The sequence below is a fragment of the Colletotrichum jinshuiense genome, chromosome 4 (assembly GCF_051148585.1).
Source record: "Colletotrichum jinshuiense chromosome 4, complete sequence".
Classification (NCBI taxonomy): Eukaryota; Fungi; Ascomycota; class Sordariomycetes; order Glomerellales; family Glomerellaceae; genus Colletotrichum; species Colletotrichum jinshuiense.
In genome coordinates this window covers 4,098,781-4,121,448 of record NC_139311.1, presented here as the reverse complement: position 1 = coordinate 4,121,448, position 22,668 = coordinate 4,098,781, and the positions used below count along the sequence as shown (strand labels likewise).

At 55.2% G+C, this 22,668-nt stretch overlaps 4 protein-coding genes across 4 annotated transcripts; 2 read left to right on the top strand and 2 right to left on the bottom strand.

Moving 5' to 3' along the window:
- Positions 1–3,915: 3,915 nt before the first annotated feature.
- Positions 3,916–8,090, top strand: EsH8_IV_001024 (P-loop containing nucleoside triphosphate hydrolase protein; the record flags this gene model as incomplete). The annotated part of the gene is made up of 3 exons (XM_083265914.1): positions 3,916–4,468; positions 4,538–5,803; positions 5,851–8,090. 3 exons carry the CDS (start codon positions 3,916–3,918, stop codon positions 8,088–8,090), a joined length of 4,059 nt encoding a protein of 1,352 aa, XP_083124809.1.
- Positions 8,091–15,211: 7,121 nt separating this feature from the next.
- EsH8_IV_001023 (uncharacterized protein) lies at positions 15,212–16,374 on the top strand (the record flags this gene model as incomplete). Its single annotated transcript, XM_083265913.1, has 2 exons — positions 15,212–15,739; positions 15,787–16,374. The coding sequence occupies 2 exons, from the start codon at positions 15,212–15,214 to the stop codon at positions 16,372–16,374; spliced, it is 1,116 nt and encodes a 371-aa protein (XP_083124808.1).
- Positions 16,375–17,297: 923 nt separating this feature from the next.
- On the bottom strand, positions 17,298–18,401 carry EsH8_IV_001022 (phytanoyl-CoA dioxygenase family protein; the record flags this gene model as incomplete). Its single annotated transcript, XM_083265912.1, has 2 exons — positions 17,298–17,747; positions 17,922–18,401. 2 exons carry the CDS (start codon positions 18,399–18,401, stop codon positions 17,298–17,300), a joined length of 930 nt encoding a protein of 309 aa, XP_083124807.1.
- A 1,019-nt stretch (positions 18,402–19,420) lies between these two features.
- On the bottom strand, positions 19,421–21,115 carry EsH8_IV_001021 (uncharacterized protein; the record flags this gene model as incomplete). The annotated part of the gene is made up of 2 exons (XM_083265911.1): positions 19,421–19,923; positions 20,110–21,115. 2 exons carry the CDS (start codon positions 21,113–21,115, stop codon positions 19,421–19,423), a joined length of 1,509 nt encoding a protein of 502 aa, XP_083124806.1.
- Between the last annotated feature and the right edge of the window lie 1,553 nt (positions 21,116–22,668).

Below are 22,668 nucleotides of genomic sequence, written 5' to 3'. Positions count from 1 at the left end.
ACCCGCATTGCCCGACCTTTCTACCAAGGGGCGCCATGGCATGTGGGCATGACTTCAGCAGCAAGCAACGAGCGCTCCAAACTTGGTTTGCCCGAGACCCGAAGACCAGCAGCGCGAACTACGGCGGCTCTTGACGTCAACCAGCTGACAATACACATCGTTGCGTCGCATTAGATCGCCGTAAATGTTGCAGCCAAGGCTGGCAGAACGGGGCTCTGCGAAGCCGAAGCACGAGACCTCGCTGGTGTGTTGGTCAGAGATAGGCTACGAAGCAGCTTGCGGCAAGGCATGGAGAAAAAAAACCATTGGAGGATACGGGAACCCGCCCATCGCAGTTGGATGGAATCGTCTCTGGATATTTCCCTCCAGGCAGCAAGTGGCCCCCACCTGCGTCGGGAGTTTTTTTTCGTGTAACTGGCTTACAAGGGGCTCCATCCACTCCCCCTAGCTTGTCGTATAACATCTTGTTTTGCTTGCATTCAACCGCATCCCGCCGGCAATGTCCACACCGGTGGGATGGTCAAGTAAAATTGACTGGCTCGCCAAGGCTACTTGCCGGTTGCCATCACGGGGTTGCAATATAACGACCACCGGCGGATGATCTACAGCGCCAGCAAAGGTAAGCCGGGAAGAGTTTGTGAGGGTGGTACTTGAGGCTCAACTGTCCGGGGTTCACATGTTCCACGTGTATTGGCTTCTATATTACAACCATGTAGTAGATAATCTACCGTGGAAATCACCGATGGATCGAAGGCGTACAAAGTACAAAGCGTACTTGAAGAGAATGGTCAACAGTATGATGTTCGTCGATCCGCACCTAATATTCCCATTCTTCTGTTGAGAATCTTGCCACGGGGTTGGGGGTTCGGAGACTTTGGCGGTATGCTCTGGCGTCCCGGGAGACCGATATTCGCTGACCGCCTTTGGATCGAGGAAGTGAATTGTAAAATGCTGGGGGCGATCGCTCGCATCCGCTAAGAGAATGCGAGCAATTGCGATTGGGTTCCCATTAGTTGCACATTAGCAAAGATGGCAGCTCCACCACTAATGCAGTGCTCGTAACTCGGAGGGGGTGATGTATTTCATGTTAGGTCCCTTTTTTACCGATCGCTTGCGCCCCCTATCATTTCTACCTGGTCCACCCACAACGGTGGTTACGCCGAGACACGGGAGCCTGGCGTTCGGCAGCAGGCTTCAGGTGGCTTTGCATTTTCCAGAACGTCCTATCCCTCGCCTGAACCGGCGCGTATTGGGTCCTCCCCCACCATTGTCGCACTGACTTGCAACCTCAATCTATGACAACACATCCAAGGCCCATCCCTGTGGTGGAGGGTGGAAAGCGCTCGGGACCTCTCAAGCTCGGGAAAAGTAAAGGACGTAAGGAATTCGACCATCCAAACCAACTCACGGCCTGGGACGAGGCGTTGGACAATTGGACGACATCACACCGCTCCAGAGAGCCGTGTCCGGATCGTCACTACCCAGCACGAGTGCAAAAGCAATTGGCTGAGGGTTGTTCCTGGCAACCACCACGACGACGTCTGCCTTGACACGCTACACATTTTAGGACTGACTGTAAGCACTATGCATGTTCCACGTTTCCCAACGGCGAACAAGCATGCAGCAAAATGCGTCGTAATCTCCCATTCACGGTAGAGGATGAACCCGGCATGACTACACGCCCCGAAACCCAAGTTTGCTTATCCGCTGACACTGCCCTTTGGGAGGGGTTTTTGTTTTTTTGGTGAACCCAAAGGATCGGGCCCGAAGCAACTTTATCGCCGGCGCCACGCTGGGGTTTGGACGGGTCAGAAACCCGGACATAGGAGATTCGGCACCGGGCCGGCTGGCCCCTGATAGAGTTTCAGAGGAGACTTGTCAACCCCAACTATCAGATCGAAGTGCCCGTCGCTGCCTTTTGAACTTGGCATTGTAGCAGGATGTCTGCTGTAGGAATCTCCCTTGCGGTGAATTCTCTGCTCCGCTCGACGATATATGGTGGAAACTAACCCCGTCCCTGCCCTGGCCAACAACGGTTCTGGAAGCTGGAAGCTGGACTCTGGGGGTCTCTTGGAGGGGTGGAAGGATTGCGAGGAAATGAAGAGATCGGAATTCGGACTGCTAAAGAACCCCGAAGGAGGGGCAAATGGCTGCTGGGGGGGACGTACCTAAGCGAGGGACGACGGATGACTCGAGGCCCGGCGGAACAGGTACGGGCCTGACTAGGCCAGAAATCCCTCCGGCCAAATAGCACAGGCTAAGACGGGTACGGGCACGGGTGCTTTCGCAAGCCATTTGGGCTGTGTGGATGACCCGAACATGACGTGCAGGCGCGACAGCGATGGCAGCCTGAGCACGGGTTATCCGAGGTCATGTACTGTACAGTCCAGTCCATTGCGCGGAGGCGGTCCTTGTACATGCAGAGAGCAATAGGTGACTTTGTTGGGTTGGGACTGGTTGGCTAGTTGGTTCAATAGTTGCGGAGTTTGGCTACGCGTCTTCTTAATTCTAAAGAGACTTTCAGCTCCCGCGGGAACTCGTCGCAAGTCCTGGGCCAGAGCGAGCGAAATACGAGGGATGAATTTCAACCACTCAACATCGGCCGAGAGAAAGGGAAAAGGGGCCCACCACGGCGCGGCACAAGTTGATTGACGACGCAGCTCGAGTTCATTGTCGCATGCTGAATACATAGATGCACTAGTGTCCGGTGTGTACGTACCGATGTACCGATGCATCCCAATGTTCCCCAGACTCTTCTTGGAGGGGGGCCAAAACAAGGAGGGAGAACAACAAAAATAAGAAAAAAAATCCAGACGGGACAGCACTGGCAATGTGGCTTGAGCTGCCAGTCCGTGTGAACCCCGGTCTGCCACATTCAAACTCCGGCCAGCGTTCATCACACATGTTCCTGTTGGCATCCTTCCCACAACACGCGTTTCGCACTTCGCACCTCGCACTTCCAAAGTCTTCCAACGTCACTTTCGGATACCATGTCCTCCGCCGGTGCGGCGTGTGTCCACTGGTGGATGTGGGGTTGTAAGCAGCAGCTGCTGCAGCAGTCCAACCCCGGATGACTATCCGCCGTCGTGTCTCCAGGGTGGTTGTGATTGCGGCGCAAGATAGTGTAGAGGGCAGGCAGGCAGGAGACGGGCTAGTTACATTTCGGGAAGTTGAAAAGAGCGAGTGAGTCGAACCGGTCGGCTGCATTCCGTTGGCCCTTTCCCAAAGGCCCCTTCGCTTGCTCCAGTTGCTCGTCTCGTTTGCCCCCCGGTTCGCCCCAGGTCGGTCCTAGGCCCATCCATATCAAAAGTGCCCACCCGAGTCCGTTCTCAGCCAAGGTCCTAGGGACTTTGAACACCCAACCTGCGTTGCGGATACCACTAATCCCTATCCTGGCCTGCAGCCCGAGTGGGAACGCCTCTTTCCTCTATCCGTCCTCATTTTTTTATTAATGGTCGAGGGAGGGACACCTGCACTGCTGATACCAATACTGCTTTTGTTGACTTCCACCTTGCCTGCCCCGGTTCTTCGTTGCGCGACGACGATCCCGATCGCTGCAAATCTTTCTTGGCTGCTCTCGCCGACAACTTTCTTCCTATTCTACTTCTTCTTTCTTCCTTCCTTTCCCCCCCTCCCCCTCTCTACCCTTGCCTAGGTAGTCTTCGCAGTTTGGGGAATTCGGAATACCATCGTCACGCCGACATATGCGATAACGTGCCAGTCCTTTCGAGCGCATACGTACGACCACCACTATCTGCAACCACATACTGCATCCTTGCCACCAAGTCGCTTGCGCCTAGGGACTCTACAACCACAATCGCACAGCCTGTGCGCTGCGCATATTTGCGCCACGAGCCTGCCTCTCGTTTTCACGCTCTTCGTTCCTTACAGCTCTGCTAGGAGCCACACTTCAGCATGACGGCCGAAAATGAGAAGCCCATCGGGGCCAGTGAACAGTCGACGGACGTGGCTGAAAAGGCCCTTAGCAACGGCCACTCGGACAGGGCGTCGTCCCACGGCGACTCGACCGAGGTGGATGCATCAAACCATCCCAAGAACCAGACCACCGAGGTCAACAACCTCGAAAAGGCCGATTCCAAAGCCATCGTACCCAAAAGCCCTAGCGATGACCCGTATGAGCACCTCCCGGAGCATGAGGCTGCGATCCTTAGGCGCCAGGTGTTTACCCCCGAGGTCAAGGCCGGCATGATGACCCTATACCGCTATTCCTCAACCAACGACCTTCTCATTCTCGCCGCAGCCGCCTTCACGTCCATCGTTGTGGGCGCCTCCCTGCCGCTCATGACCGTCATCTTCGGTAACCTTCAGGGTACTTTCCAGAGCTACTTCAACAAGCAAACCACCTATGACGAGTTCACCGGCGAGATGGCGAGCCTGGTCCTGTATTTCGTCTACCTCGCCATTGGTGTCTTCGTCTGTCAGTACATAAGTACTGTCGGTTTTATCTGTAAGTTTGCGCTACGTCGGAGCGGGAAGAAGCGAGAGTAAGAATTTAATTCTGACCACCCTGTACCAGACACGGGAGAGCACATTAGCGCCAAGATTCGCGAGCACTACCTCCAGAGCTGCATGCGCCAAAACATCGGCTTCTTCGACAAGCTGGGCGCCGGTGAAGTGACGACCCGGATCACCGCCGACACCAACTTGATTCAAGACGGTATTTCCGAAAAGGTCGGCCTTACACTCGCCGCCATTGCGACCTTCGTCTCGGCTTTTGTCATCGGTTTTGTTCACTACTGGAAGCTCACCCTGATTTTGCTGTCCACTGTTGTCGCGCTTCTCTTGAGCATGGGCGGTGGCTCCACCTTCATCGTCAAGTACAGCAAGCAGTCGATCGAGTCGTACGCTCACGGAGGCAGTCTCGCCGATGAGGTCATCAGCTCTATCCGCAACGCCGTGGCGTTCGGCACTCAGGACCGCCTGGCCAAGCAGTACGACGTGCACCTGGCCAAAGCGGAGCTGTTTGGTTCCAAGGTTAAGTCTGCCATCGGCGTCATGGTTGCCCTGATGATGACCATTCTGTACCTGAACTATGGCCTTGCCTTCTGGCAGGGAAGCAAGTTCCTCCTCGACGACAACATTCCTTTGTCCAACATTCTCATCATCATGATGTCCATCATGATTGGTGCCTTTAACCTTGGAAACGTTGCGCCCAACGTCCAAGCCTTCACGACCGCCATCGCCGCCGCCGCCAAAATCTACAACACCATTGACCGTGTCTCTCCCCTGGACCCGTCGAGCGAGTCTGGCGACAAGCTTGACAAGGTCGAGGGTACGATCCGTCTCGAGAACATCAAGCACATCTACCCATCCCGGCCCGAGGTCACGGTCATGGAAGATGTCAGTCTGACCATCCCCGCCGGCAAGACGACTGCCCTGGTTGGTGCGTCCGGTTCCGGTAAGAGCACGATTGTCGGTCTTGTTGAGCGATTCTACGACCCCGTCAGAGGATCGGTGTATCTGGATGGCCACGAGATTAGCACCCTGAACTTGCGTTGGCTGCGCCAGCAGATGGCCCTGGTTAGCCAGGAGCCCACTCTGTTTGCCACCACCATCTACCAGAACATCAAGTACGGTCTTATCGGCACTAAGCACGAGAGCGCAAGCGAGGAGGAACAGAAGAAATTGATCGAGGATGCGGCGAAGATGGCAAACGCCCATGACTTCATCACTGGTCTCCCTGAGGGATACGAGACCAATGTCGGCGAGCGTGGTTTCCTTCTTTCCGGTGGTCAGAAGCAGCGCATCGCCATTGCGAGAGCTGTCGTGTCTGATCCTAAGAGTAAGTTTTATTAGTGAACCGCACGATGCCTATACTGACTTTTCTAGTTCTGCTCCTCGATGAGGCAACCTCCGCGCTCGACACCAAGTCCGAGGGAGTTGTCCAGGCCGCTCTTGAGGTCGCTGCCGAGGGTCGCACCACCATTACTATTGCCCACCGCCTGTCAACTATCAAGGATGCTCATAACATTGTGGTTATGTCCAACGGTCGAATCGTCGAGCAGGGTACCCACGACGATCTTCTCGAGAAGCAAGGCGCTTACTACAACCTCGTCACCGCTCAGAACATTGCCCGGGTCAACGAGCTGGACCCTGAGGAGGAGGAAGCTATCGACGCCGAAGATGACGAGATCATCCGCAAGGCATCCCGAGCTTCGGAGAAGGGTTACATCGCTGATCCCGAAGACAACATAGCGGCCAAGCTCCAGCGAACCTCCACTTCCAAGTCTCTGTCCAGCATCGCCCTGCAGAACAGAAAGGATGATGCGGAGGCCAAGTACAGCCTGTGGGTCCTGATCAAGCTCATCGCCTCGTTCAACAAGAAGGAATGGAAGCTCATGCTTATTGGTCTCTTCTTCTCCATTATTTGCGGTGGCGGCAACCCTACACAGGCCGTTTTCTTCGCCAAACAGATCATGACTCTGTCCGTACCTGTTACCGAAAACACCCCCGACTCGGTCCGTCACCAGATGAAGCATGATTCCGACTTTTGGAGCGCCATGTACCTCATGCTCGCCGGTGTGCAATTCATTGCCTTTGCTGTCCAAGGCATCGTCTTCGCCAAGTGCTCCGAGAGGCTCATCCACCGTGTTCGGGATCAGGCTTTCCGCACCATGCTTCGCCAGGATGTCGCCTTCTTCGACAAGGACCATAACACTGCCGGAGCGCTCACTTCATTCTTGTCGACCGAGACAACTCATTTGGCTGGACTGAGCGGTGTCACCTTGGGCACCTTGCTTATGGTCACAACGACTTTGGTTGCCGCCTTGGCTCTCGCCATCGCTATCGGCTGGAAGCTCGCCCTTGTGTGTACTGCAACCATTCCGATTCTCATTGGCTGTGGCTTCTTCCGTTTCTGGATGCTCGCACACTTCCAGCGTCGCTCCAAGACTGCGTACTCAAACTCTGCGAGTTACGCATCCGAAGCCATCTCTGCGATCCGCACCGTCGCCTCGCTCACGCGTGAGGATGATGTCATCCGCCAGTACCAGAATTCCCTGGCGATCCAGCAGCGCATCAGTCTGATCTCCATCCTCAAGTCCAGCTTGCTGTTTGCTGCGTCTCAGTCCTTCATGTTCCTGGCTTTTGCTCTCGGTTTCTGGTACGGAGGCACGCTTATCGCCAAGGGCGAGTACGACATGTTCCAGTTCTTCGTCTGCTTTTCCGCCGTCATCTTCGGCGCCCAGTCGGCAGGCTCCATCTTCTCCTTCGCCCCCGACATGGGCAAGGCCCACCAGGCCGCCCGCGAGCTCAAGATTCTCTTTGACCGCAAGCCCACCATTGACACCTGGTCCACGGAGGGAGCTTCTCTCAGCGCCGTCGACGGCACCCTTGAGTTCCGCGATGTTCACTTCCGGTACCCCACGAGACCCGAGCAGCCTGTCCTCCGCGGACTGAACCTGGTAATTCGGCCGGGACAGTATGTCGCCCTTGTCGGTGCCTCTGGCTGCGGCAAGTCCACGACCATTGCCCTGCTTGAGCGTTTCTACGACCCTCTCTCCGGTGGCATTTACGTCGACGGCAAAGAGATCAGCACTCTCAACGTCAATGAGTACCGCTCTTTCATCGCTCTCGTCAGCCAAGAACCTACCCTCTACCAGGGCACCATCAGGGAGAACATCCTGCTCGGTGCCAACAACGAGGTTACGGACGAGGCCATTGAGTTCGCCTGCCGCGAGGCCAACATCTACGACTTCATCATCTCGATGCCAGAGGGCTTCAACACCGTTGTCGGAAGCAAGGGTGCGTTGCTTTCTGGTGGCCAGAAGCAGCGTATCGCCATCGCCCGCGCGCTTATCCGCGACCCCAAGATCCTGCTGCTGGACGAGGCTACGTCAGCCTTGGACTCCGAGTCAGAGCACGTTGTGCAGGCCGCCCTCGACAAGGCCGCCAAGGGCCGTACGACCATTGCTGTCGCTCACCGTCTCAGCACCATTCAGAAGGCCGACATTATCTACGTCTTCGACCAGGGTCGCATCGTCGAGGAGGGCACCCACGCCGAGTTGATGAAGAAGAACGGCCGCTACGCCGAGCTGGTCAACCTGCAATCTTTGGAGAAGAACCGATGATTGCTTCATCGATCTGATACATCCGAGCGAGGTTCTGTTTGAAGTGTTGCGCGACTGCATCCCGTGTGCGGGAGGGTCCGTTGTGTTGTCTCCAGAGATATCCGGATCAGGTCTGATCCATGTCGAATTGCATTGTTGGGCGTTTTGTTTGGGAAGGAAGGCATGTTGATGAAGACGTATCAACATAGACTGGCCACGTTTTGTTGTTTCCTGTGGGCCCAGTTGAGCTGTTCTTTTCACGAAAGGGTGGCTTGTTGAAGACGGAGATTTTGGGAGAAGAAAAAAAACATCTTGGATTTGTTGTAGCCATTGGTTTTAATGATCAGGGTTGAGAACTAGACTCCCCTCCCTCGGTACAAGTAGTACTGTGACACCCACTTAGAAGTAATTCCAATCTTCAAAAGTTATCGGTTGCTGTCTCATTCTGGTGACGAAGGTATGTGTGACTATATTATGAAGTTGTCATGTTCGACAATTTAAGGGACCGAGGTTACATGCGGGTTCCGTCCTCGGTCTATCCGAAGCTAAACCGGGGAGTTGTAACGTGTTGCTGTTTTACATACGCCTGTCCCTTTGGCAATAATATATTCTCTCCTCCCAGGCGTTTGCTAGATCAGAGAGGACCGTTCTGCGGCCGTCCGTCGACGAGGTAGACGGAGCCCCCGAGATGGGGGCAAGACCAGCCGGCATGATTATAAACGAAGGAGGCCAACCCAGGTTCAAAGAAGCGGTCGTACAGCGAACGCCCTTGGGAAGTGCGTTGTGTGTGTGATTTGAAGCACCCCTTATTCTGTCCATCAAATATCCCGATTGCCCATTCATAAGCGACACTCTCTCTCCTGTCGGGGGTTGTCTCTCAGCATTTCGATGTTTCTTGTTCTCCCCGTGCTTATTACTGTTCAGGCTTGTTGCTTGTTCATTTTTCTATGGGCAATCACCACTGTAGGATTACAAGGTGAACGAGGCACAGGTTGTTCAAAGTATAATAATAATAACATTATCAATAATGAATCGTGTTTTCCCGGAGCCTCACTATCTAGTGGCGTCGTCCTCTCAGAGTGCCAATGCGGCAAGGGTCATTGCGGTCCATGCGGCGCTGGATGGGCGATTCCCCCCCGCTCGGGCCGGACGTGAGAGCGGTGGACGCGGAGCTTGGCGGGGCCGGCAGGGCTCCTCCGTCCGAGATCCACACACGCACGTACGGAGACCAGAACCCGGTGCACTGCGGACGGCGGCAGGGCCATCGAATGCCATTTTTTCTTCCTTTTAACCCTTCCTGACAGGGGAACAGGGTACAGTCATCCCCGTCTCCGAAAACTGTTATTTGCCGATAACGGAGGATTCTTCATAGTGTGAAGCAAGGGTGAGGCAAACTGACGGGCGCCCTGCGACTGTTGTTCTTGTTTTTCTTATTCTGCCTCTTCCTCATCTTGGCGGCTCCTGTCACCGCCTCGCGCTGGATGACAGCAAGCCGGGACTAAGCCATTGTATTCATGAGTCCCATTTGGAATTGCCCGTTTAGCCGCGGGTCCGTCGTGAAATGAAGCTTGCGTCATTACTGACGCCGCGAGGAAGGGCTGCGACATATCAACTTACTCGCTGCCCCCGCCCCAGCTTCGCGCGAGACATGTGTGCTGCAGCATTGTCGTGTTGGCGAGACACTGTCTCGTAGTTTCTGGAACGAAAGACCGCATGTCCCCGTCCCACGTATTCTTTTTGGTCATATGCGGTGGCGTGTCCTGTTTGGGCCTGCAGTTCGCCGCCCCGGGACGCGGCGGAGAATTTTAGCCGCCAATTTTGTCTCACGAGCCTTTTCGTGTTGTGAGTCTGTGACATTTCGTTTCGAGACTGTTGTTCCTTCCCGCGATGCTGCCGTCTTCGAAGCTAGTCTGCACAAACGTGCGTAACGTGCGACATAGAGCACAATCTATTCTGGGCAGACTCGTCGCTGGGCAACATCGGTCTGTTCACTTGTGCCCGCAGAACATCCGTGCGGAACTGTTGCGCAGCATTCGGCGAAGTTGGAGTGTAGTCCAGCATGTCTTGCAGTCACGCCTGGGAGTTGCTGTGCCTTGTCTAAAGGTAAAGTTGCGTCCTTGGGCTGTTGTGGCATGATGATGGCCCGGCGCGTTCAAGGAATGTTGGGCGTGGGCATGCACTACTCACGCGTGAATCCCGCTAATTGCCAATTAACGCGGCAACGCGAATGTTCACACCTATTTCCCTGGTTGTGCCGTCATTACATTTGGTTTCTTCCGAAAAAAGCAAGAGAAAAATCGCAAGTCGATATTAGGGGAACCTTTTGAAGCCGGATAGATCGAATAGGGGGCCATGATACCATTTAAGGGCAAACCAAGCCGCAAGCGCCGGGCTAGATGCACAGTTCTCCTCCGTTGGCCGCGATCTATAGCGCCGTTGTACAAGACTATGATTCTATCGGCCAAGGTCTAGAGATTTCCCTCCCGGTGGTATGTGGCGGTATGCAAGGTGGCGCAGGTACCCGTCGACTAAGACAGGAACCGAAAAAGGCAAATCAATAGACCTCGCGCCGTCAGCGCGTTAGCCCGCCTCATTGGGGGCGTCGATCGATGGTTGTGAACCAGAGACAGTCGGAAACGCCGCGGTCCAATACCAAGACAAGCCGTTTCCTTCAAGATCGTGTGGCAGTCAGACACGCGGCAACGGGATATGTCAGTTTTGACGGACTGACCGTCGTGTCGGCTCGGGGGAAATGAGATGCAATTCTCGAGTAACACCACTTTGGATGCAGTGTCGAACTCTCGCCAATGGGGGGTGGCATCCACGACAGCTCCGGGCTGAGACTTCTCGAAGGTTGGAGGGAGCATCCCTCCTGCAGGGAGCCGCGTAGGTGACCATCAATTGAGTTCAAAGGTATGCAAGTTGACATTCGGGCCGCTGGATCCGGTGGCAGCGAGGCAAAGGGCCGGTCAAACATTTTTGGTTATGTATTTGACTTTAAACGGTAGATTAAGTTTATGCTGGGCAGATTCTTACCATGTCATTTGCCATGCCCGATAGTCCCTGTCTGCCCTATGGGAAGTCGCGCGGGGATGGTAGGGTTCTTCGTTGCAAGATTGAAGCGCAGATGTGGTTGTTAGGCTAAAGGCACTGGTGGCAGCGTCGGCGGATGGCAGGGGGCCCCTTATGGAGAGCGTGACGGGAAATGAACGTTGGAGATGGAAGATGCGACTGGAGTCCCAACAGGCAGACTGGGCCTTGCAGATCCGGCCGACTCCAGGGCAATCTCGTTCTAGCCTTGGGACTTGGGTGATGGTGATGGCGGTGACACCAATGTCTCATTTGCACGCCATGTGGTGGCCGGGCGACAAGAGAGCAAAGATGACAGCTCACCAGCGGATGGATGGTGGCTTGAGTCTTGGTATTGGCCTGGTAACATTTTTGTCATGAATGCAAGGAAGCATTCGTTTTGTCCTGTGCAATCCTCTCAGACAGCGTCAACGGCCGATGATGCAGTCAGCCGCATGGAAGCGACGGCCACTATCGGCCGTTTATTGAGTCTAGTTGAGCCTAGAGGCAGCTGAAAATTCCTTATTCGAGCCACGTAGGGGCGGCCGGTGACAACGACTCAGACTATGTAGGTCAGATTTGGGGGACGGCGTCGAATCCTTGGTTGGAATCGATGAAAACCGCGCACAAAGAAAAAAACAAAAACAAAAAGGGGGCAGGGGAGGTTGAATCGTGGACGAGAAGGCAGTGAGCGAGCGACTGGGTGAATTTTCTCCCTCCAGCGATCCTGGAGATCCGGTATACACAATTGGTAACAGACGGAATCAAGGCAACAAACAACATCATGGATGGCCTGTCGTCGAGACGCATTTTTTTTATTCTAGGTTTTATTCCCATTTTTTATTTTTACTTTTTTACTGGGAAGAACCCCATAACTTACTATATATTGTGGTAGTTGTAATCAGCTAGGCAAGCTTTGACAGCCGGGAAGATCACTGGAGATTGGAGAATGACGACGTCGCGCTCCGCCATCTCCCGCCGCTCAGGAACTGGTGGTGGTAGTGGAAAGGGCCGGAAGGAACCAGCAAAAAGCATCCAGAGTGCAAACGAACCTGACTCTTGCCATCTCCGCCGTCGCCGCTGCCGTCAAGTGGGGGTGGTCAGACACTTGGACCATGTGCGGTGCCAGCGATGATTCGCCGACTGCGTCTGGTTTTTTCCAGGCAGGTCAAGTCAATTAATTACCATGTAATTGCTCTTGCCTTGGATTTCATAAGTCCCTCTCCTTGGCGACGCACAACTGCGGAATATGCAGATGCACGCGCACAGGTGCGTTCGCGCCGTGCATGTGCACTATTCGTATCTGGATAATATCATTTGTGGATCCATCTGGATTCCGTCATTCGATCTCGCCCGGCTCCCTCGCGAGGCGAGGGGTACGCTGCTCCTTTCCCAGGGACTCGATGGGGTCGCGCGATTTGCAAGATTTCCTCCTCCCAGAGCTGCGGTCCCTCTCCGCAGATGAATTGGCGACTGGAAATAGAAACACGAGTGCTTATCAAGAGAAGGGTCGACAATGTGTAACTTGTGCCAGGTGGGAGAGGGTCGGTCAACTCCCACCTGAGGACGGACGATTCTACCCCCACAACTTCAGGCGCAGTCGGACATTGGAATGCAATGCACCGCCAGCCCACCTGCCACTGGCCACCGACCACCACCCGCGGTCGCGACTGCGACGACGAAAGTACGGACCAGGGGGCGGGCCTCCCCCATGCGGGCATCAGCGTGGTCATCTCCCGTCCGCCGTCGCCGTGTCTTGGTAGTGTCTCCCAATCTTTGGAGACAGATACGGAGTAAATGGCGAGGCATGGATTTTGGTGGCCTCCATCAGAGACAATCACCCATCCGGTCTGGCTGGCATGCTGCCCGTTCCAAGCCGGTACCAATGAACGGCGGTGGCTGCCCATCCCTCGTTGCAACCCTGCAAAGCCTATGCAGTTCCAGACCACTCATTGGCATGTTCTGCTTGGCTCACTGCTTCTATTTGCCAGCGGACCATTCAAATGCTCACGACAGCCCAGACGAGAAATACAAACAGACGGGCAGGCAGACACCCATGCACGACTTTGCATTTGTCCTGGTGGTTGCGTTGCAGCGGCCATTGTGTTTATCATCCGCCGGACATTACTAGACGCGCCTCAAAGGAGTCTGGTTGGCTGGCCTTTGAGAGATGGGTAATAAGGTTGTTTCTTGCCTATGATGCTGATGTCGTTTACTGAGGTGTAAGCAAATGCCATCTATCAAGCTCTCGTGTCTCGTCAATCAAGGCGGCATCGTCTCTCCCGGCATTCAATCTCTGGTTGCTTTTCTTAGCGGACCCCAACGCAACATCAACCCGCAGTTCAGGGAAGGCACCTGTCAACCTGGAAGCTTCCCAGTTTCCAAGCTTCGACTGGGCAACAAGCCCGTCCTTCCGTGCCGGCGCGGTCCCAAATCCCCAATTGACCCCGTGCCCCCCCTGTGCGTCAAGCAAACAAGTGGGGGGAGGCGCTGGTGCAGGTGCGAGGCGAGAGGCAGGTGCAAAGTGCAAAGCACAAGGGCTGCTCCCACCGGATTGGTGGAGAAGGCTGACAGGTGCAAATATTGGCTGCTGCAGGCCGAGTGGCTTGACGCCAAATCTCCTCCTTCCCCATCCTGGCCCCATTACCCCTGTCCACAAGACCCCATGTCCCTGTCCCCTGCCAAGGGTAGGGTGGCCGGTTGAGTTCATCGGCCTGGACCCAGCACCACCGGCCACGAACCAGTCCAAGTGCAAGCGCACGACTATCAATCAAATGGAAGGGCAGGGGGGGGCACTTTGCTTGTCTGCCCGCCCAGGCTCAGCTCTGGGTCCTGGCCTCTCACTCGCACTCACCCCTCCTCACACGCACACGCACGCGTAGTGTGTGTACATGGTATAGTACACCCATACTATACTATGTATACCACCGCTCATACTCGATAGCGGAGCTAACGTCCACCCACCTGCTCTGTGGATGAAAACACTACACGTACGGATACATACGCAACCCACCCCGGCTGCTGCCCATGCATCGTCCACGCTCCACTGAAGAAGCCCGTTCACAGCCCTCTGCCGTCCGCTCCTCTGTTTGTTCCTAGTTTTTGGGCCCCAAACTCCAGGGTAGGTGCAAGTCAGTGTCGTAATCCAACTTCCCCCTCCACCCCTGTTCCCCGGTCCGGCCAACCTGCTCCCACCACGCGAGCCAGCCAACCCGGCCCAATATTGCTGGTTTCTTGCCCCCTCCACCCCCCGTCCCATCCCATCTCTCCCGCTTGTCCACCCGTTGCTCCTTCTTAACTGCTTCTTCTCCCCAGCCAGAGTCAGGGATCGTCGCCGCCATCCACGAGCCTCAGCTGCTTCTTCTCGCCAACCCATCGAAGTCGACCAATCTCCTCGACCCGGCCATTGCAACTGTCGGCCGACGCCCTCCCAAGCCGCTGTCAACTTCTACGGCGTATTCGACGGAATCAAGTCTGCTGGCGCGTCGAACTTGTTGGGAGAACTTTGGAAACCATTGGCCCTCGTGCGATTCAACCTTGAATCGACCCGAATAATTTCGAGCCGCCTAGTTCCAGGACGAGGTCAGCTTAAAAAGTCGCCAAAAGCTCGCTGAGCCGATTTGCCGCCTCTCGTTGGACATAAGCATTCACAGTGTTGTCCTCGATACTCCCCAGTCCACTCACTCATTCGCCCTCTTCGGTCATCTGGACCGAATCCGTTCGTTTTTTTTTTTTCTCACCCGCGTCAACATCGCCTTCGCTGGCGGTCGACAACAAGCACGGCAACTCGCCAACAGCAAAACAGTTCCACAATTGGTGCAGCCAGTGGAGTGGTGGTCTTGTTTTTCCTTGGTGCCATAATATATCCACCATCGCGTGCGTGATCTGGTCGATCACCGGCTAGAGACAATCGACGCCGATCAACGTGGGGGTTTCCAGGAAAATCAACAAAAAGCTACCTTGTTCTACCCAGCCAAGGTCCATCCTCGAGAAGCCTCTCTCGACTTTGCAAACCCCAAAGGAGAGAATAGGATTATGTGCCATCTCCCCCACCTGCGTTTTGCAGCTTCGTCATGATGGCCTCCACGCCTCTCATCATGCCTTCACTCACAAACCTTTCACCTTCCACCCGCAGGCCACGGTCACTATGGCTTTTCCTTTCCCTGGTCATCGCCTCGCTAGTGTTGGCCTCCCCCGAGCCTGCATTGGCCTTCCTTCCAGCTCAAATCACTGCTCCCGCCATGATCCCTCCAATGGATGCCCTTCTTATCGACGACCGCACCCCCACCATGATCAAGGGTCGGTGGACCATGGTGCCTCCGGGAGACAATGAGCTCAAGAGACGAGACGAGGATGGCATCACCCTTACGCCGAGTACGGTTGTTAAGGCCACGGCTACGGACGGCCAAACAACGCTGACCATTTCCGTTACCACTCCTGCCGCGACTTCTGACGTTGCGTCGCCTCTACCCTCGCCCTTCGACACTAGCCTGGCCTTCAACTTCACCAGCAATGACGGCGCCTCTTGCCCCCGATTCATCAATGGACTACTCACGAACCAGAACTTCAAGAAATGCTACCCGCTCTCCATGCTGCTTCAGGTGAGTTTGGCCACTGCGATGACTCAAACAAATACTAACCTGCATAGGGCTCGAAATCATTCTTCGAGGCCGAGAAGAAGCTTTTGAGCATTGTGAGAGTGCTTGACGCCACCTGCAGTGCTGATGTCGACTTTTGCACGGAGTTTTTAGACGGCGTGGCTGGCAACCTCACAATGGATGCCAACTGCGGCTCTGATTTCGACAGTGGCAACCCAATCGTCATGCAGGCCTACCTTGGCTTGAAGTCGTATGAGATGCTATACAAAGCCACTTGTCTCACCGACCCCGACACATCCATGTATTGTTTCGCCAACGCCGTCACAAACCTCACCACGCCCTCCAACGTCTACTTCTACTACCTCCCGCTCAACATGACTCTCCCCGGCAGCGCAAATCCCACCTGCGGCTCGTGTCTCAGACGCACCATGGAAATCTACCAGACCTTTACCACAGACCGAAAACTCGCCATCTCATCGACATACGGGGACGCTGCCAAGCAAGTCAACACAATATGCGGCCCAGAGTACGTCAACGACACTCTTCTGGCTGCCGTAAGCATGGCAGGGCTGTCGGTACCATCGTGGGTCCTGACAACGACAATGATAGCGCTGGCCACAGCCTATAACTTCCTATAGAAGTGACCTTGTCAGTGTCGGGTTCTTGACAGGCGACGGCCGAGCTGGTTATTCAGCAGGCCTGCCCAGATGGTTACGAGTCACGCCTTTGAGTTCATTGATTTTCCAGCAAGCGCCATTGATACCCTCAACATTCTCCAGCATTTTACATTTCATTTTACTTGAATTTCTTTTTGCCTTGCACGGGCACTTTGGTCGAACCATTTATCGGTTCTTACACTACACTATTTTGTTATTCTCTATTGTTTGAAATCACGGTCGGTTATGGAAAGATAAAAACAGCCAGGTCCCAACAATGGACGGCATGGAGTGGGCGGATGGCTGAGTGATTTTTCAGGGCACCTACATATCAAAGCTAGGAGGGCAGGAAATAAGATGTGGCGTACTCGCTGGGCCTCAGCGAAGGGATGGTTGGCGCACACCACATATCCATGGAAAACTATCGGCATCTGATAAGATGCAGTACAACTTTTAATCTTCGCAAGCTGCGACCGTTAATACTATTCTTGCATATAAGTTTTGGGGAGAGGGCGGTTTATCTTGGTGTAGACAGAAGGGAAGATGATGATGTTACATCACGATCATCTCAATACAATTATAGTCAATATGTTAGTTCTCTTGCTCAGTGATGTGCCGCGAAGCCGTGTTGAGTTGCGGGCCTTGCGGACTCTGGAATGGAGATCGTGAAGTTTACACAACTTCAACCGCGAGTCTCGAAAATCTGCCGAGCAACACACACTCTGCGGCAGTATCGCATGGCACAAATCATGGTTTCGATTATTTAGAGGCGAGTGTGAAGAACCGGGTTGGGTTCGACGGAGGCTGATGCTCTCTGCCCACTCCCCTCCAGTCTCAACCCTTGACGGAAACATAAAAGTAGGCACAAAATTGCGGTCACTCCATGAGTGACCCTTGCCCCCTATTCACAATTTCTCTTGGCGGCTATCAGCTGCCTTCCCCTCCTCCCGCTCCCTCAACCGCCTCTGGACAATCTTCCACGGGTGGACGCCGTCGGCGTACCCGACGAACGGCGCCCCGACCTCGTAGCCCAGCAGGTCCACCAGCCTCCTCGGCATCCCCCCCAACTTCCCCCACTCGACGGCGAGGACCTGGTTCTCGAGCGGCCGCACCCAGGGCTGGCAGTACTGCACCGTCAGCGCCCTGCGCTCGCGGCCCGAGTTGTTGCCGCCGCCGCCGTGCCAGAGCGTGCCCAGGAAGAAGACGGCGCCGCCCTTGGGCATGAGCACGGGGACGGCGTCCTCGCGGCGCGGGGTGCCGGAGGAGTGGGTCTCGGGCCCCCATCTGTGGGAGCCGGGGATGACGACCGTCGCGCCGTTTGTCGGGGTGAAGTCTTCTAGTGCGACCATGACGCCCTGGAAAAGGAGGCGCGGGGAGGAACCCCCCGACCGTTAGTGAGAGGGCGATTTCATTCCAACTGTGTAGGTGCCGTTGGGGGGGAAGCGGAGGGGAGGGGGTTGGCTTTTTTTTCTTTTTCTTTTCACCGTTTTCTCTTATTAGGTGGGAAGGGAGGCTGGCAGTAGACTTACTGATCCGAAGGGCGGATGAGGCCGCGGGATCCCGATGTAAGCGTCGTCGTGGTGCAGCGCCTGCGGCGCCTCGCCGGGCTGGACATACACGCTGTGGAACGCGTTCAGCTGGAACCCGGGGTCGAGGAAGTGCTCGTTCAGGGCGAGCAGGGCCGGGTGCAGAGGGAACTTGTAAAAGACTGGGGATTTGTTGAGGAGGGCATAGATGCGCCGGGTGTTGAGGCCCTCGAACGCGTTGCGGCCACCCCCGGCGCCCCCCGCGGGCCCCGCGGCGGCGGCGTCCGCTGTGAGGCGGAGGATCTCGGCGTGGGCCTCGTCAATCTCGGAGGCGGTGAAGGCGTCCGGGATGATGACGTAGCCGTGCTCTTCGACGTGGGCGACGAGGGACTGGATGTTTGCGTAAGGGGTGGAGGAGACGCGGGCGAGGCGTTTGCCGGCGCCCGTTTGTTCGAGCACCACGTCGCGAGATCGGATGGTCATTGTTGCTTTTTTTCTTCTTCCTTGATAATATTCAGTTCTAATTTGATTGACGTTTCTATTTAGATGGTGTATGTCGTATTTTTTTCCCCCTTTTCTTGGGAGACGCTGGAGGCCACTTATACGGCCGCTCGAAGAACCCGTCGAAGCAGCCTCTGACTGACTTTCTCGCCGCTGATTTCCTGCCTGTGGGTCAACCGAGGTAAGAGACCTGACCCATCTCTTGGGAATGGTCGTTCCAAGAAACCCAAAGTTCGAGATGTAGAGACGTTTGAGGAGGTAGGGGGGGGTTGTTGAGGGCCGGTGGGATATAGTCGGGATGACAGATGGAGGAGGCGGGCGGGCGCGTGCGGGGGAGCCGAGGTCGAACTGCCTCTGCACACGTGCGGGACTCGTAGGGGCCATGCGTCGGAGAGGTGTCTTCATTAGGAATGATGAACGGACGAACGGACAAAGATAATGTCCATCGCCCTTGGAGCTTGCGCTTTCAGAGATGGATGGCGTGGACGCGAGATGCGGAGAAGGCAGCAGAAACACGATCGCCCATCATCGCCCCGGCAAGACGGACTTCAGAACGGTCCGCGAATCACGGGCGAAACTGGAGGGTTCCGAGTGGTATTTTTTATATATATCTACCGAGCGGCTATGTCATAAAGACAGGGGGAAACAAACCCACATTGGGGTTGAACGCAGCGAGTGGGCCGCAGCTGGCAGGAAAGGGGTTATTCTTGGCTTTGGACGAGGCCAGTATCTATGATGAATCACGTTAGAGTGACCTTCGGAGATATCGGCCTCTTGCCAGTGTCAGAACAAGGCATCGGAGGACGAATGTTCAGGTCGTACAAGCTACCATGAGGGAAGTGTCAAAGGGGGGAACAAAGGAGGCGATCTTTTGTTGTAAAATGTTTCTTTTGGTTCAAGGCTAATTAATGGTGCATTCTGCTTGGTACCGCCTCTTGCTCGTCACTTGTAGGGCAACCATTCTCGTGGTATCATAATCAAAGTCCTGTCAACTCTCACTGCTAAAGGTTGATGCTGAGTCCCTCGAGCTCCTTGACGAGCAACTTGACTGGGCGGAATGTGCTGACGAAGGGGCCTAGCTTCACAACCCTCACCGGCACACTCTCCTCTTCCTTAGCCTCTTTACCCTGGGCCTTGGCCCTCTCGGCTTCGATCTGCGCCACGCTCTTGACCTCCGAGAATTCGCCCTTGATGCCGGTCTTCTCCTCTCCCCAGATCTCGAAGAAGGGGTAGCCGTGGCTTGCGTACGACTTGGCATCGACGGGTGTGCTGGGGGCCGGCCGGCCGGTGACGGCGCAGAACGAGTCGACGCCCAGAATCTGGAGGTTCATCATCACCGAGGCCTCGATGTCCCAGACGTCGGCAGGGAGCTCGTCGGCCTCGATCGTCTGATTGATGAGACCACCGGCCGCGAGGCCCATTTCCGTGGCTTCTTCCGCTGGAGAATAAGACATGAAAGCCACGGCTGGGGCAGCAGAGCATAATTTGGCAGCGGGAGCTGGTGCTAAAAGTTGTTAGCTTACATTCTAGCTTACGGCGAGAACCGAGGAAGAATAAATGGGAAGAGAGCTCTTATTTCCCGAAGAGGCCCCGCTCCTGACTTGGGTTGGCTGACTGAACGTCGCGGGAGATGAAAGGGGTTCCAAACAACAATCTAACATGGGCAGTAGAGAGATCTTAGCCAACGTACCTGCCAAACACATCCTCGCCCTCTTTGCACCACCTATCTTTTGCCGATATTGGTCATGAGTGACGCTGATTGTAGAAAACTTGGGCGGGAAGTATGTGTCGCCGAGCTTGACATCATCGGAAAAGTCGATTCCGTGGTGTCCGAATCTTGCACCACTTGCATGGTCGCGGAGACGCTGTTCTCTGATGGCGATGTCAAACTCGTCTCGGATGAGGCCCTTGACGTCTCGCCAGGTGCTCTCGGCGGTAAGGCCCTTCTCGGCCAGGTGGAAGGTACGGGTGACTACCTTGTTGTCTGCGTCCTCGTAACGGACGTCGAACTCGGTCGGCAAGTTCTTCTGGATGGGGATGATCTCGATCTGGATGCCGCCGACATTTTCCTCCCCGGTGACCTGGGCCTCGACAGAGAAGCCGGAGCCCTTGGGCTGTGCCACGAACTGGCGGATCTTGCCGTCCTCGGAGACAATCCCGTCCAGCCACCGCTGGCCCGGCACGACCATGTAGTCCTGGATCTGCTTGCCGCTGTTGAGCATCTCCCGTCTCTTCTCCTTGGTCTTGTCATTCTCCGTCATGGGGAACCCAGAAACGGCGTTGACGCCGCCGACGTAGATTTTGATGGCGAACGGCGCCTGGGCGGAGAAGTTGATCCACATGGCTTCGCGCTGGTACATGGGGAAGAAGATGCCGCCCTTCTTGGCCATGTCGTCGGGCATGTTGTGCGCATAGTCGCTGACCCTGAACAGGGGGAATTCTCCCAGGCCCGGCGGGAGATTGTTGGTGTCCCGGTTGTCGGGCACGCGGATCGTGCGGTTCAGTTGGAACGTCAAGGCATCCTTCTTTCCGCCGTGGGAGACGAGGATGTTCGTGGCCGGCTCGCCCGGTACTGGTGTGTTGAGTCTGACGGACAACTTCCTGCTGCTCTCGATGGGCTCGTTCTCAGTGGCGCGGATCTCGGCCATGACCTCGACGGTCTCGTCGTCCATGGTTGGGCCGGTGGTTCTGGTCATCTTGTGGTGTTGCTGCTTTGAATCTAGTGGATATTTGAACAGTTTCAATGATGGAGAAGTGCGGATTTTGTAGTTGAAAGCGGGATGTCTTCTTGGAGTTGTTGAGGGATTGAGGCGACCTTGACCTCCTTCTTATATCTGGGAGAAGGAGGATCTGCAACTTAGCAGATACTCTAACTACCTAGCTCTAAAGGAGTTCATTACTTGGATAGCCCTTATTCACAATGAGTCACGTCACAAACATTAACGAGGCGACCAGCCACTAGGCAGCCAATGGTAGTTGAAGTCTTGTTGGTTTCAACCTACCTGTGAGGTTCAACTAAGAGACGCAATTGGTGGCTGCGCATGGATGCTGGCTGCCTCCCCGAATTGAGACCTCTGATTGGCCAAATCTGCTCAGGTCTGACAAAGCCGCACAGCCCTTCTGGGCCGCCAGCGAGTTTTACGCAGCGGCGTATTACTTGACAGGACAGTCCGCCGCAGAGACGTGTGCTTCTGAATGTGAGTGGTTGCAATTGGTCTGATCGCAATCCAGCACATGCTGGACAAAGCATCTCTCATCTCCCAAAGAGGGGGTGTCCACGACACCACATTACTTGTCGCCAAACATAAAGAAAGACATATATATTCATCACGGGGTAAAAGGAGATCTCTACAAAGCATCAAAATAGAGACGCAAAAAAAACTACGAGCCTACTGCAGACGGCTTGCTGGGGCAATCATACGAGATTTATGAGATATATGGGTTTACCCCGATTTGCCCAACGTCCATTGGATCCAAGCTGCTGGAGTTGACGGCCGCTTGTTACACAAACTCCAACAACACGCATGAGAGATGCAGAGACCCGACAGCACCGCTTACTTCCAAAGTGCGACTTGCACGGCGGCCAGCCGTCCGGCGTCGTTAATCTGCTTTCTCAACGATCCGGCAAACGGATAGATATACCCACATCGATACATCGTTTAGTTTCAACACCACCGGCATCCTCAACTAATTAGGCAGCTCGCCCGCCCGCAAGAGCCTCTCTGAGAGACGGCTTCCATGGGATAAGTTTTTTTTGGTCAGGGGGGACGTCGCGTTACCGCACAAAGCCCTGCTGCAGGCAGCCATCCACCGTCCGCCCACCAGACCAAGAATCAGATTATCAGGCCACAGCCCGCCCGGAGTCGCTGTTGCCGCTGCGTCACCAACAGATAGTCTTGGATGCACCCCAAAGGCCTCTGCGGACCCATGTCCCCGGTCCTGTCGACTTTCCAAACATCCCCATTCCCCGATTGGCGGCCGAGGCGGACGAGTCCACGGAATGCGACGTCCATCTCCCTGGCGCGCATGCCGTGGCCCAATGGACCACCCAGAAAACTCCCCGATAAGACCGTTGTATTGTGTCCCCTGAATTCCAGAGCCTTGGGTATCGGTGGTGGTGGTCACTCGTTGTTTCTCATAGGGCGCGTCTGTTTGCTGAGACCACTTAGAATACTACATGACAATATCTCCGCTTCAGCAGGGCCAAATCATATAGAAACTTGGGGCGCTTGTCTTGGCCTCGCCCCCC